Source organism: Salvelinus namaycush, chromosome 3 (genome assembly GCF_016432855.1).
Source record: "Salvelinus namaycush isolate Seneca chromosome 3, SaNama_1.0, whole genome shotgun sequence".
NCBI classification, from domain to species: domain Eukaryota; kingdom Metazoa; phylum Chordata; class Actinopteri; order Salmoniformes; family Salmonidae; genus Salvelinus; species Salvelinus namaycush.
In genome coordinates this window covers 57,443,731-57,459,081 of record NC_052309.1, presented here as the reverse complement: position 1 = coordinate 57,459,081, position 15,351 = coordinate 57,443,731, and the positions used below count along the sequence as shown (strand labels likewise).

Sequence of the window (15,351 nt, the reverse complement as noted above, 5' to 3'; positions counted from 1 at the left end):
GATTCCTCCCTACGAATTGAGTGCTATTGAGTCAAGCAGTTCCAGAAATAAAGTGCATTTGCGGACAGCAAATGATTAATAAGCAAAAGGTATTCATATTCTGTCACGTACAACAACTTCATTCTAGCCCATTCTCTCCACATCCTAAAACTTTATTAAACTGAAAACGGTTAAGAAAAAACACCATACAAAATACAACTGGTAAAACGTATGGCTATACACACAACCATTAGTTATGTTGATAGAACACACAATCACAGATCAATACGATGTTAAAGGCCTTTTCAGTAGTACAAAAATATTAGAAACCTTTACAATTATCACCTGGGGAAAAAATTTTTTTATGGAAAACTGTTCAATTTTTAAACTGCAGTGGTCAGACAGAATGACGCTCCTCCATTCTGCTCACCTCTTTCACTCTCATTTTCTTTCTTTCCATTCCCTTCTCCCCTCTCCATCTCTTTTTCACTTTCCCCCTCTCTGTTGCCCCCTCCTGTCTTTTTCTCAGAGTTAGATTTTGAAAGTGAAGGAGAATCCATTTTCTCCAGCCCCTCCTCCACTCCCTCATCAATGTACAACAGAGGCTCCTTCTCCTCCCATTTCTCCGCCTCCTTGCTCCCAGCCACTCCAACTGCCCCATCAGGCCCACCCCTCTCTCTCTCAGTCTCGTTGGCTATGAATGTGCTCAGCACCACATCTGTTCCAGCCCCCTCTCTCTTGTTGTCCTCTGGGCTCCCTCCCTCCTCCCCGCCCTCACCCTCCTCCCTGTCCCCGCCCCCTAGCTTCACTGGCCCCGCCCAGGCATCTTCCTCTGCTCCTTTCTTCCGCTTGGAACTCTTCCCGTTCTGGACGCTGGACCCAAAGTACTCGGTGCGGCACTGCCTCTTTCGTCTGACGCCCAGATATATGCAGTAGAACATTCCCAGGCATATAACCCAGACCAGGAGACCGACGATGATGACCCAGAACAAGCTGAGCGGCCTTTCCTTGACCCCGCCCACCGTAGAGTCTGGATCTGTGGAGGTGTGGGTCGTAGCGGGGGTTGTGAAATGGCTGGGAGCGCTGTTGACCGATGGGGAGGCGGGTGCAGGGGTAAGTCCCTCTGTGTGGCTGGCAGTACTCTCTGAGGCAGTGTGGATAGGTTCAGGTGTAGGAAAGGAGTCCTTCGTCAGACGAGGGGTGGTGTGGAGGGGCCAGACTGGGATAACAGAAGTCAGGTGGTCCTGGGATGTGGTTGGGAGATAAGAGGGGGTAGTCAGGATGTCTTGGGAGGTGATGGGTTTAGGGCCAGGTGAAGTGGTCGTATCTACAGGCCCTTCAGTGATCACAGGGGATGGTGTCATCGTCTCAGCCTCTGTAGTAGTAGTTGGTGCATCAGAGGTGGGCTCCTGAACGGTTGTGATCTCAGGGTCTGTTATTACTATAGTGAGGGCATCTATGGCAAGTACTGAAACAGAAGTTACCAGGGTGATTTCAGTGATGGGCTGTGCTGTAGTGACGGCCACAGGAGCAGTCGTTGTCTTGGTGGTGGCCTCAGGTGAAGAGGCTGCCATCGTGCCGTCGTCATTAGTAGGTGTTGCCATGCTGCTATATTCAGGTACGGTGATATTATCTTGGGCAGGGAGACTGGGCAGAGAGAGGGAGAGGAGCATAGCCCCGAGCGTCAGTCGTACCCACTCCATACTGGGCAAGAACTGAGAGGGGTCACGGAGGTCAACAGTCACTAAAAGGGTTTTGCTGACCTCTCTCAGAGGACGTTTGTCTTCCTCTCTCTGAGGTGCGTCAGCGACAGCCTTGTGGCTTGAAAGGTATTGGAGGTTTGTTGTACAAGTCTAGAGCAGAATAATGTACACTCTAGAAAAGAAAAGCGGTATCCGTCATCAGGTACCGGGGTTCTTGGTTTGACTACAATTGAGTGTCAGGCTTTGATCTTCACTGCTCTCGGATTGTCCCTTTCTTTCAGGCCTTGCTCTTGTTAACAATCTAAGGTTTGACTGAGTGTTAAGCATTTGAAGTGAATTGACGTAGTCAAACTTTTGTTCTCTTGCTGTCTCTCCTGGTTGCTGGGCTTGTGGTTCACTAGGGTGCACTTGTGTGCAAATAGGCCGGAAAGACACAGCCCTTCTCTTCCTCTCTCGCTCTTCCGTTTTCTCCTCCCCTGCGCTTCACTCTACTTTTCTGTGTATCAGCTGTCTATTTCAGGTGCAGGGCGAGAGATTGCAGCAACGGTGAACCAAAAAAGTCACGAGGCCTATAGAGAAAAGGACAGATTGAAGGGTAAAGGGAGAAATAGAAGAAGGAATGGAGAGGTTATTCTATGCGTACATTCCCACAAGTACTGTGTAATACATTTACCTCCTCACAGCATCCACTGTCTGGACCGCTGTAGATGTAAAATGCTTGCTTAGTGCACGCCTACAAAATTAAGGAAGTTACCAACGCTACTTCTTGTTGTTTATTCTTGTCCGTGATGTCACCATCCATTTTTATTTAATTTATAAATTAGTGTCTAAAAGCAAGTAGGCCTGTCTTAAAAATTATAAATAAAAAAAACTATGATAAAATGAAGACTTAAACACCAATTTAAAATGAAAGAAAAAACATATTTAAAGAAATTGAAAAATGTATTTAAAAGGAATTATGAAGAGATACATTAGGAGATTAGGAGGAGATTAGGAGGAGATACATACATTAGGATACATTAGGAGGACCCTCTTACTACAAGAGCATGTCAGTAAATGTAACACAAGCCTATGAAAGTTCCCCTGATTGTATTTTTGAAACATCTCTTTCCCTCCTTTTTCTTGCCTCCTCACAAAGTCATATTCTGTCTATTATTATCCAGATCAGTGTCTGTTAAGATCAGACATATATCAATGTGTGCCATGAGATTTTCAATCTTACTTACCCACATGTTGCTTGGAGAGAACGGTTGGGTTGAAGTTATGAATCCACCATAAAGGCATAGGTTTTAACTCCTGTACTGTGTGGATGACGTCTCCTGCACAAGTGCATGTATGAAACACCTTTCTCTCGCTCTCTTCCTCCGTCCCTCCCTCCTGTTCACTCCCTTCTTTCTCTAACCCCTCCCTTATTCTCTCTAGTTGGTTCTCTCTATCTCTTCCCCCTCAGAGTATCAAATTCTTCGTAAAACAGTTTTGTTAACTACTAAAGAGAGATAGGTGGATAGGTGGGGTTGGAGAGATGCCAAGTAACTTAAGAGTAGCTTACTTTTGTTTACTGTGTCATGTACTTATTTTCTTGAGGAAAAAGGAGAAGTTGGTCCTACGAAGAATCTGTGTGTGTGTTGAAATGTTTGAGCCAGGGTCTGTTTGCACATGTGTTTGTGTGTGTGTGTGCGTGTGTGTGTGTGTGTGTGGGGAGCTGGCAGTCAAAGGGCGTAGGTTGTCAAAACGTGAGAATTCAAAGTAGAGAGAGTATGATGAAAATGCCATTTTATTATGTCAGTCCATGTTGTTTTCACGTCTTGGGACATTATATGTCAAACTTCAGCTGGTCAGGTATTTTCTACCGTATTTACAGCTATACATTATTGATCAAATGGCCCGATCCATTATCAATTGTGAGGTAGGCCTATAGTCGATTCCAGTTACCATGTTCACATGCACACCAACATTCCGTTATTATTTGGGATACTCAAGTATTCCTGTTTACAATAACCCAAATACACTTGTATCCCAGTTATGAGAAACCCAGTTAAGATGCCTGGGATATGCTGATCGTAGACGGGATAATGTGGCATGCCAACATCTTATTCCGTTCACTGTTGTTTTACATGATTTGTACAGGCTCAGTTTCGCATAGTATCATGGGTAAATTTATATTCTGTTTATACAGGGATAATCGTAAGCGGCGCATAGACGGATAGGGCTGTCGTGCTTCAAGTGCTTAGGAAACTTTGCAGTATAATATATATTTTTTTCTGTTATTTCTGAAATTATTAGCCCAAGAAATGTTTTGTGTTATTACATACAGCTGGGAAGAACTTTTGGATATCAGAGCGGCGGTAACTCACCAGCATTATGACCAGGAATAAGACTTTCCCGAATCGGATCCTTTGTTTGTAGCCCTCAGGGCAATTGAACTGATCCAAGAGGCTGTTCCAAAACTCCGCCGGCGGAAAAGAGATACTCGGAGCTGACTTTTAGTTCGACTCAGGAGGCGCACACACCACCCACCGAATCTGAGTATATTACTCGCTAATGTTCAGTCTCTGGACTATAAAGTTGACGAGTTCAGGGCAAGGATTTCCTTCCAGAGAGACATCAGGGATTGTAACATACTCATGGCTCTCTTGGAATATACTCTCTGAGTCCGTTCAGCCAGTGGGTTCTCAATTCATCGCTCAGACAAGAATAAATATCTCTCCGGGAAGAAGAAGGGCAGGGGTGTATGTTTCATGATTAATTACTCATGGTGTGATTGTGATAACATACAGGAACTCAAGTCCTTTTGTTTACCCAACTTAGAATACCTTACAATCAAATGCCAACCGTATTACCTCCCAACAGAATTCTCTTTGGTTATAGTCACAGCCGTGTATATTCCCCCTCAAGCCGATACCACGACGGCCCTCAAATAACTTCACTGGACTTTATGCAAACTGGAAACCATATATGATGAGGCAACATTTATTGTAGCTGGGGATTTTAGCAAAGCAAATTTGAGGAAAACGTTACCGAAGTTCTATGAACACATTGCCTGTAGTGCCTGCGCTGCTAAAACACTCGACCACTGCTACTCCAACTTCCGGGATGCCTACAAGGCCCTCCCCCGTACTCCCTTTAGAAAATCTGATCATGACTCCATTTTGCTCCTCCCTTCCTATAGGCAGAAACTCAAAGAGGAAGTACCCGTGCTAAGGACTATTCAACGCTGGTCTGACCAATCAGAATCTGGAATATGTTCCAGGTAGCTTCCGAGAACAACATAGACGAATACACTGATACGGTGACTGGGATTATCATGAAGTGTATAGGAGATGTTGTACCCACTGTTGTACCCACTATTAAAACCTACCATAACCAGAAACCGCATTCCCGCAAGGTGATTGGGAATATGGCTGAATACAAACAGTGTAGTTATTCCTTCACCGGGCGCCGAAGACGTGGATGTCGATTAAGGCAGCCCCCGCACCTCTCTTATTCAGAGGGGTTGTGTTAAATGTGGAAGACACATTTCAGTTGAAGGCATTCAGTTGCACAACTGACTAGGTATCCCCCTTTCCCTATTTCTTCCGTAAAGCAATCAAACAGGCAAAACGTCAGCATAGAGACAAAGAGTCAACGGCTCCACAATTCAACGTCTCAGACACGAGACGTATGTGGCAGGGTCTACAGACAATCACGGACTACAAAGGGGAAACTAGCCACGTCGCGGACGTCTCGTTCCCAGACAAGCTAAACACCTTCTTCGCCCGCTTTGAGGATAACACAGTGCCACCGACGCGGCCCGCTACCAACGACTGTGGACTCTCCTTCTCCGTGGCCGACGTCAGTAAGACATTTAAGTGTGTTAACCCTCGCAAGGCTGCCGGCCCAGACGGCATCCCTAGCCGCGTCATCAGAGCATGCGCAGACCAGCTGGCTGGAGTGTTTACGGACATAGTCAGTCTCTCCCTATCCCAGTCGGTTGTCCCTACATACTTCAAGATGTCCACTATTGTTCCTCTACCCAAGAAAGCAAAGGTAACTGAACTAAATTACTATCGCCCCGTAGCAATCACTTCTGTCATCATGAAGTGATTTGAGAGACTAGTCAGGGATCATATCACCTCTACCTTACCTGACACCCTAGACCCGCTTCAATTTGCTTACCGCCCCAATAGGTCCATAGACGGTACATTCACCATCGCACTACACACTGCCCTATCCCATCTGGACAAGAGGAATACCTATGTAAGAATGCTGTTCATTGACTATAGCTCAGCATTCAACACCATAGTACCCTCCAAGCTCATCATTAAGCTCGAGGCCCTGGGTCTGAACCCCGCCCTGTGCAAATGGGTCCTGTACTTCCTGACGGGCTGCCCCCAGGTGGTGAAGGTAGGAAACAACACCTCCACTTTGCTGATCCTCAACACTGGGTTTCCAAAAGGATGCGTGCTCAGCCCCCTCCTGTACTCCCTGTTCACCCATGATTGCGTGGCCACGCACACCTCCCACTCAATCATCAAGTTTGCAGATCACATAACAGTAGCAGGCCTGATTACCAACAATTACGAGACAACCTACAGGGAGGAAGTGAAGGCCCTGGGAGTGTGGTGCCAGGAAAATAACCTCTCACGTAACGTCAACAGAACCAATGAGCTGATCGCGGACTTCAGGAAACAGCAGAGGGAGCACGGGAGCATCCCCCCCCCCCCCCCCCCCCCCCCGCATTGGCCACTTTAATAATGTTTACATATTTTGCATTACTCATCTCATATGTAAATACTATATTCTATCATATTCTACTGTATTTTAGTCTATGCCACTCTGACATTGCTCGTCCAAATATTTATATATTCTTAATTCCATTCCTTTACTTTAGATTGTGTGTATTGTTAGATATTACTTGTTAGATATTACTGCACTATTGGAACTAGAAACACAAGCATTTCGCTACACCTGCAATAACATCTGCTAAACACGTGAATGTGACATACAATTTTATTTGATTTGAAAGGTGTATTTAAACAGCTTATCTATAATAAGACCTTAACTAGGATATGAGCTATTATCTGGAATACAGTACGAATGTAAACGTGGTCAGTCAGATAAATTAAGCTAAATTGTTTACGCCCAGTGCAGTTCACCAATCCTTTTTATTTGACTAGCTCCTGATAACAGTGCATGTTCAGTATTAGGAGTCAACAGTATTTGTCTCAGTGTGTTTGTAGAAATGGCACCTTTCTCCTCGTTGCTGTTTGACACATGACAATGATGTGTCACTAACAAGGTCTGAATTGTCTTAAAATGGGAACTCTCTTATCAAGTGTTATTTCCAGTTAGACATGTGGTTCTAATCTCTATCTCTATTCCTCTCTCTCTTTCTCTCTGATCAGACCCAGGCTTAATCTGTCTTTCAGTAGACTTATGCAGATCTTATACTTTTGTTACAGCCAATAAACATACAGATTATCAATTCATATTGGAAATGTTTAAACTCTGTCAGGATTATAGTTTTCAAATCTGCCATGGAATTGGTAAACTAAGTATGAACATTTCTCCCCAAAGTAATTCCAGGTAAATTGTAGTACTGTAGTACCAAAAAACTAAATCATACGCAGGTCTCCAACAATGTTTGGTCTGTAGTTTCTTCTGGTACCGCGCTTCCATTTGCATACCAGAAATCAGTGATGTCCTCCAGTGTCACTTTGGGTTGAGTCCACAGGTTGTCACACTCTATCCCTTTCTGCCTCCGCTGCTCCCTCCTCACCCTCTCCTTCACCCTCTCCCTCCGTTTATGGTCAGGTCCCATGGTGGAGCCGTTGGCGTACCAGAATTCCACCCTCTCCTCCACCGATGATATCTGGTCAACCCACAGGTTCTCCAGATCCACCCCTGACACCTTCTCTCCTCCTCTCCTCGCTCTCCTTTCCCTCTCTCTCTGGACTGACAAACGCACCGATAGGAAGACAGTGAGACCAAGGAAGACTGAAGCAGTCAATCCCAGAGCCCACAGAACGATGAAACAGACCAGTCTAGTAGAGCCAGGAGGCAATGATGGGGACCTTTCATCTGCCTCTCCACACTCAGGACGATAATGCACATTGTTTTCAGTTGTGTTGTTCAGCCTGTTGTCATGGCCTGAGATTGTGTGGTTGTGTCTGAGTGAATGAGTATGAGTTGTCTTATTCAAATGTACTGTTGTGTTACGATTATTAGAGGTTGTGGTATTACTGTATGAAAGTGTGTTTGTGTAGTTGTCTGTGTCATTATCTGTAAATGTGTTTGCATTGATATATGGAGTTGTGCTATTGTCAGCATGGGGGATTGAAACTGTGGCTGTGGTGTGGTCCTTAGACTGGCTTGTGTCGTCAGGTTGTGTTTTGTAGCTAGTAGCCCTGTAAGTCACGGTCATGTGCTCATACAAACCAGGACGTGTGACTGTGTACGTAGGTGAATCCGTCGTTGTTGTTGCGACGCTGTTGGCCTTACTTTGTTTACCTCTGTTCAAACCTGTCACTCTACTAGTGGGGGTGATTGTGAAGAAGTCTCTCTTTGTTGTGTCGTAATCTCCTGAAGCAGTCTCTAGTCCTTGTGTAGCAGTGTGCTGGTCTGCTGCTTGTGACCTGTTTAAGTGTGGTTTCGCTAGCCTGGAGTCATTACTGGTGTCAGCAGCCCATGTCTCTATGGAATTTGGTGTGTTCAGTTCTCTGGCTATTTCAGTGTTGCTGCTGTCATGATACTCAGTCCCTTCCTCCCTGGGGAGAGTGGTGGTGCTGGGGTGGTCAGTTGTGGGTGAGGCTGTGTGTCTGCTGAAGGGAAGAGTCTCATGGTGATTGTGGCTCTCTGTTTCCTTCCTCAAGTCTCCTGCAGTTGTGTGCCTGTTGCTCTTCTGTACGGCTGTGGTGGCGTAAGTGGCAGTTCCTGTTCTGAGAATGCCTCTTCCTTGAGTCATTCTGCCTGAGTTGTTGACAGCTGCTAAGCTAGTGCTTTTCTTCAATTGTGTTTTGAATGTGCCACTAGTCCTACCAGGGTGGTTTTCAGTTGTGGAGAGTGGAAGCATCAGGGGGTCTGATGTTGGAGTGCTGATACTAAGGTCTAGAGCTGTTGTTGTGGTTTCTGTGGCGCTCGGTGAAGCCGCAATGGTGGAATGGAGGCCAAGAGTGGGGAAAAGGTGAGGAAGGCACAGGGCAAGGGAAATCAGAGTCCCTCTCATCATGTCTGTGTGTGAGAGAGGGGGACAGAGAAAGATATGAATAGTGGGAAAGAGAGAGTAATAGAGAGAGGGAGAGAGAAAGAAAATGAGAAATAAAGAGAGAGAGTGAAAACGAGAGAGAGACAGAGGCATCCAGCTAATCAGATTGCTTTGTTTTGCTTGTAGTACTGTAGCACACTTTTGAAAACTCTCCCATTGCTTCCCATTGCCATTCAGTCTCATACCCAGTAAGTTGTCAGTTCTCAATGAAAAAGTTGTGCATCTAGCGATTTCATACAATTAGAGACCAATAACTCTGCTCAACATGGATAATAAAATATCTATGCAAATAAACAGAAAAGTACACATACCTAATTGTCCAGCTTTCTCTTCTCACTGCCTCTTCCCCTTTATCCGTGATTTCCTCTTCTGCGGCGCCACTCATCATCGCACTCTGCTCTAACCACAAGCCTCCCACTCAAAGTTGACATGAGGAAATGGTCTGTTTGATTACCATGGCAACAGAGCTAGAAGGTGCAAGTTGTGGTATGATGATGTGGTATGACATGGCCCCTCCTCCATCCTCCATTGCTCAGTCCCCTTAGACGGCAGTTTGGAATAAAAACATGAGTTACACCCCGCTTCCTGTTGACTCAATTCATCTCACATGTTACAGATTCAAAGTGATAAGTGAACGTTTGGCGAGAAAAGTGACAGACAGCATTCAAGTCTGTAATTATCGTTCTTTTGCCATTGAGGTCAACAGTGATGTCAAACACTTTACTCATAATGTAAAGTGATTTAAACATAATGATTATTCATCATGCCTGCTTGACAAAAAAAGTATCCAGTGCAGATTAGGGGAAATCTTTTAACACCATCATGGTCTTCTGTAAAATGATTTTCCATAGATTATGAATTTATGAACAAACGTGTACAGGATGTGTAAATTACATTTGTGGTAAACCGTGGGGTGTTGGGTTGAGCGTGCAGAGATTGACACAGACAGGGATGCTTTAGTCCGCAAAAACAACTTTACTAACACAGAAAATAAACATATCAAAGAAAATCACTTAGGTTTGGCTCGGTCTTTCTTCTCTACTGTGGCTTGGTGTCGTCTCTCCCCGGTCTCTCTCGCAGTGTGCCACCGTGCTCCTTTTATTTGGTCTCCACGGCTGGTTGGTACTTTCCTCTAATTACCTCCACTTAGAGCTGTCCGTGTCGGGGTGCCCAGCTCCCGTATTCCCAGCAGAGGGAGCCAACGTCGCCTCACATACCTCCCCTCTATTACCATCCCCCGGGGTAGACCTCCTGGGATACCACGCCCCCCCCCCCCCCCCCCTTAGCCCTGACTGGGAGGGAGGCATGCTAAGGGCTAGGTTTGCATCCCTTTGTGTCCTTACCTCTTGCCATCCACACAAGGGGGGCATGGTCAGTGATCAGGGTGAACTTCCTCCCGAGGAGGTAATACTTGAGGGTGTCCAGTGCCCACTTCACGGCGAAGCACTCCTTCTCGACAATCAAGTATTTATTCTCCCTCGGGAGGAGCTTCCTGCTGACATACATGATGGGGTGCTCCTCGCCTTCCTGCTCTTGAGACAAAACGGCCCCTACCCCTGTGTCAGACGTGTCTGTCTGGACCAGGAGGTTTTTTGAGAAGTGCGGGGTGACGAGTACCGGGTGCGAACATAGCACATCCTTCAGGGCCTGGAACGTCGCCTCTGTGTCCTCTGTCCATCGCACCGTCTGGGGTAGTCGTGCCTTTGTTAAGTCTGTGAGGGGAGAAGCTATTGCGGCAAAGTTAGGTACAAATCTACTGTAATACCCTACTAACCCCAGGAATGACTTCACCTGACTCTTGGTTCAGGGGACCGGCCATCCCCTAATGGCAGCGATTTTTTTTTCTTGGGGTTTCACATTTCCCCTCCCGATCTGATAGCCCAGGTACTCCACCTCGGCGTAGCCCAGCTTGCACTTGTGGGGGTTCGCGGTCAGACCTGCATCCCTTAGCGCATCCACCACGGCCTGTAACCTACAAAGATGTGACTCCCAACTGCCACTGTGCACAATTATGTCGTCCAGATAAGCAGCGGCGTACTCACTGTGCGGCCGCAGGACGCGGTCCATGAGTCACTGAAAGGTCGCTGGTGCCCCGTGGAGCCCGAAAGGCAGAACCCGGTAGTGGTATAGCCCCCCCTGGGGTGGAGAAGGCAGTCTTCTCCCGAGAGGCCGCTGCCAGTGGCACCTGCCAGTACCCCTTCGTCAGGACCAAGCTGCTGACGTCTCTCGCCATCCCCAAGCGGTCGATCAGTTCGTCCACCCGGGGCATGGGGTAGGCATCGAACTTACTGACCTCGTTCAGGCCCCGGAAGTCATTACAGAAGCAGACGGTTCCGTCCGGTTTCGGAACCAGCACTATGGGGCTAGACCACTCACTGTGTGACTCCTCCAGTACCCCCATTTCTAGCATTGTCGCCACTTCCCGCTGGACCACCACCCTCCGGGCTTATGGTATCCGGTATGGCCGTTTACGCACTTTTTCTCCTGGACGGGTGTGGATATGATGTTCCACGAGATCCGTGTGCCCCGGCACCTCGGAGAACCCCGGAGCTGTGATCTGGCACTCCGGGCAACAACGGCAGTAGTCCTCCACAACGCGCTTGACTCCGGGCCAGTGGAACCGGTTCCCGTGCCGCTCCCTGGTTTTCTCCATCCCCAGGTGTGCCCCAAGCAGGTGGGTGTGGCCAAGCTGCAACACAGTCCTAACATACTGGCTGGGTATGAGTAACAAATCTTTTGTCTCCCCATTATGCTTTACTACCTGATACAATAAATTATGCTTGATTGCGAAGTGGGGGTAGCGCCAATCACTTACCCCAGGTAACAGTACGCCATCCACTGCAATCACCTGGCACCTAGCGTTCTGGAGATTGGGGTCTTCTAACTGGGCCGTCCCGAACTGACCCATGAGGATTCCAGTGTCGGGAGGTCCGTCTAGGGCCTCCACCTCCATAAATGGGAGCCTGAGGTCTTCCTCGCACGATGGCTCGCTTTCCGGAGCGGGGTCGTCTCCCTCCTCCGGGTCCGACTCGGGCCCAGTGGACACCTCTTGTGGCGGGGGTTGGGTTGCACAGGCCACCGTCCTTTTCCCTTTTCTTCCTACCTCCTGTGCTCGCCTCCCCAGGTCCCTCCTCCACAGGGCCTGGAAGAGAGGGCAGTCCCGACCGAGGAGAATGGACACGGGTAGGTTAGGAACAGCTCCCACGTGCATCTGGCACTCCCCCTTGGGGTGGTTATCCTCACTGGCACCGTTGGGTACCTCTTTGTGGATGCGGATGCGCTGGTGGATGCGGATGGCATGGCCTCCTCCCGGCCGGGACAGCTCCGCGCGAGGTGCCCCGGCTCACCGCACTCATAGCAGCAAATAGCACAAATTCTGACAAACTCCAAGCATTGATTATGCAAGAATGGGCTGCCATCAGTCAGGATGTGGCCCAGATGTTAATTGACAGCATACCAGGGCGGATTGCAGAGGTCTTGAAACACTGCAAATATTGACACTTTGCATCAACTTAATGTAATTGTCAATAAAAGCCTGTGACACTTATGAAATGCTTGTATTAATACTTCAGTATTCCATAGCAACATCTGACAAAAATATCTAAAGACACTGAAGCAGTAAACTTTGTGAAAATTAATATTTGTGTCATTCTCAACTTTTGGCCACGACTGTACTACCCACCACTAAGACCTGTATGCTCTCGTTGGCTGGCCCTCACTACATATCCGTCGCCAAACCCACTGGCTCCAGGTCATCTATAAGTCTTTGCTAGGTAAAGCCCCACCTTATCTCAGCTCACTGGTCACCATAGCAACACCCACTTGTAGCACGCGCTCCAGCAGGTATATTTCACTGGTCATCCCCAAAGCCAACACTTCCTTTGGCCGCCTTTCCTTCCAGTTTTCTGCGGCTAATGACTGGAACAAATTGCAAAAATCTCTGAAGCTGGAGTCTTATATCTCCCTCTCTAACTTTTAAGCATCAGCTGTCTGAGCAGCTTACCGATGGCTAGGTATAGTGAATCTGTAAATAGCACACCCGACCATGTCATCCCCATAGTGTTACTTACCCTCTTGCTCTTTTGCACCCCAGTATCTCTACTTGCACATCATCATCTACACATCTATCACTCCAGTATTAATGCTAAATTGTAATTATTTTCGCCTCTAGGGCCTATTTATTGCCTACCTCCCTACTCTTCTACATTTGCACACACTACATATATTTTTTTATTTTTTTCTATTTTTCTTTTCTTTTGTGTTATTGACAGTATGTTTGTTTATGTGTTACTCTGTGTTGTTGTTTTTGTCGCACTGCTTTGCTTTATCTTGGCCAGGTCGCAGTTGTAAATGAGAACTTGTTCTCAACTGGCCTACCTGGTTCGATAAACTAAAAAATTGAACCCATTTTAGACTAAGGTTGTAACGTAACAAAAAGTGAAGGGGTCTGAATACTTTCCTGAATGCACTGTATGTTTTAATTATTTGGGGTATAGGGGAGGGTCACTTTTGTTTTTCAAGTGTTCAGGGAGGGTTTAGTTAAAATATATTTTGCTGAAGGCAGGGCCAACCATTTTCATTTCAGGGATCAGATTTTTTCCAGGTAACCCTTATTATAAATAACGTACACTTCCTAAGCACATGCAAAATCCTAGAGGAAAACCTGGTTCAGTTTGCTCTGCACCAGATACTGGGAGATTAATTCACCTTCATTAGGACAATAACCTAAAACACAAGGCTGGAGTTGCTTACCAAGAAGACAGTGAATGTTCCTGAGTGGCCGAGTCACAGTTTTGACTTAAATCTACTTGACTATGGCAAGACCTGAAAATGATCAACAACCAATTTGAAAGAGCGTGAAGAATTTTGAAAAGAATAATGGGCAAATGTTGCACAATCAAGGTGTGAAAGCTCTTACAGACTTACCCAGAAAGACTCACAGCTGTAATCGCTGCCAAAGGTGATTCTAACATGTATTGACTGACTCAGTTGGTTAAATAATTATCTAATCAATATATATTAGTGTTTGATTTTTCTTTTTCTCCTCTTTGACATTACAGAGTATTTTGTGTAGATCATTGACAAAAATAACAATTAAATGTATATATCCCACTGTAACACAACAAAATGTGGAAAAAGTCAAGGGGAGTGAATACTTTTTGAAGGTATGTAAAAACATGTGAACAACTGACCTCATGTGTCTCATTTGTTTTGAAGTGAACATTTCAGCTCAACATGTGAAAATAGTTATTTCACATATGGCTTTTTGTAAGTGAATTAATTAAATTGTATGGGGGATTTAAGGTAAGTGGTGTGCTGTTCACCTAAAATGTGTAAAAACATGTTTTACTAATCTTTAATCAGTATGATTACATTTCACCTGATCACTTAGTACTGACTTTTCAGTACAAACCAACCGGGAATTTGAACTCACATTTGCGTTACGCTGATCTTTATGCTGCGCCACAAAGTCTGTAGCATTCTCAGAAGTCCCTGTGATGGAACTTTTTACGTTTGTGCTTTTCTAATAACCAATGTATGTGTTCATGCAAGTGACTTATTGAACGAATCCTCACTATCAGTATCTTGCAATTTGACAGTTACGCCAAGAACCTTGCTTTGAGAAAGGGATATCTCAGTGTCTCAGCTTAGAGAGAGAAGAAGCCTCTCGAGGTATTTGTCTGTCACATGCATGACCCAGTATTGGTCAGTCACATGAAGGAAGCAAACATTTATTATGAATGATGAATAAGCTAAATCATGCAAATATAACTTGTCTGTATAGAAGAGAACTAACGGGGCTGCCCCGGGTAGAGCTTCTGATCAACATGTGTACTTGGTGCATTGAATTGGTTGGAACCTCTCCAGCGTGCTGATAAAAAAAAAAACATTTAAAATTGACTGTGTCCCTGTGTAAGAAATTATTAATTTAAGATTGACTTAGAGTGTCCCTGTGTAGGATTTCCACGATATCCCCTACACATTCATTACCTATAATACATCTGCACTGCTATTTTAGTTATAAATTCATCATTATTTTCTCAGCGATTTGAGGGTTTTCTATTTAAATGTTACTCCTGAATCACTATGATAAATATAAAAATATATATACTGTATATATTGAGTGTATTATACAAAAGCTGAGATTTACTTTTAAGTCTAAAGTGTAGGAATACAGGTGATATTAAAAATTGACACAGACATGGTGGTGCAGCAGGAAGATTGGCATGCCGTGAACCAAGTTCAAACCAAGTTCAAATCTCAGGTAATAACATGTTGAATAATAATTACTGTATAAATAAACATACACAATGCCAAACTGTGTAAAATATTTGAGTGGGAAACACTGCGGCTATTTTCTGATGTTCCGGAGACTTCCTAACAACTTTTTGTTTGCAGTGCATCATGCAAAAATGTGAATACGTG

General features: G+C 45.6%; 2 protein-coding genes across 2 annotated transcripts; both read right to left on the bottom strand.

Annotated features, from left to right (window-relative positions):
* Nucleotides 1-362: 362 nt before the first annotated feature.
* On the bottom strand, nucleotides 363-2,997 carry si:ch73-248e21.7. Its single transcript, XM_038988540.1, has 2 exons — nucleotides 2,909-2,997; nucleotides 363-2,251 (listed from the first exon to the last, which is right to left on the bottom strand). Exon 2 carries the CDS (start codon nucleotides 1,680-1,682, stop codon nucleotides 363-365), a length of 1,320 nt encoding a protein of 439 aa, XP_038844468.1. The 5' UTR covers nucleotides 1,683-2,251; nucleotides 2,909-2,997.
* Nucleotides 2,998-6,697: 3,700 nt separating this feature from the next.
* si:ch73-248e21.5 lies at nucleotides 6,698-9,284 on the bottom strand. Its single transcript, XM_038979216.1, has 2 exons — nucleotides 9,237-9,284; nucleotides 6,698-8,891 (listed from the first exon to the last, which is right to left on the bottom strand). Exon 2 carries the CDS (start codon nucleotides 8,887-8,889, stop codon nucleotides 7,282-7,284), a length of 1,608 nt encoding a protein of 535 aa, XP_038835144.1. The 5' UTR covers nucleotides 8,890-8,891; nucleotides 9,237-9,284; the 3' UTR covers nucleotides 6,698-7,281.
* Nucleotides 9,285-15,351: the final 6,067 nt, after the last annotated feature.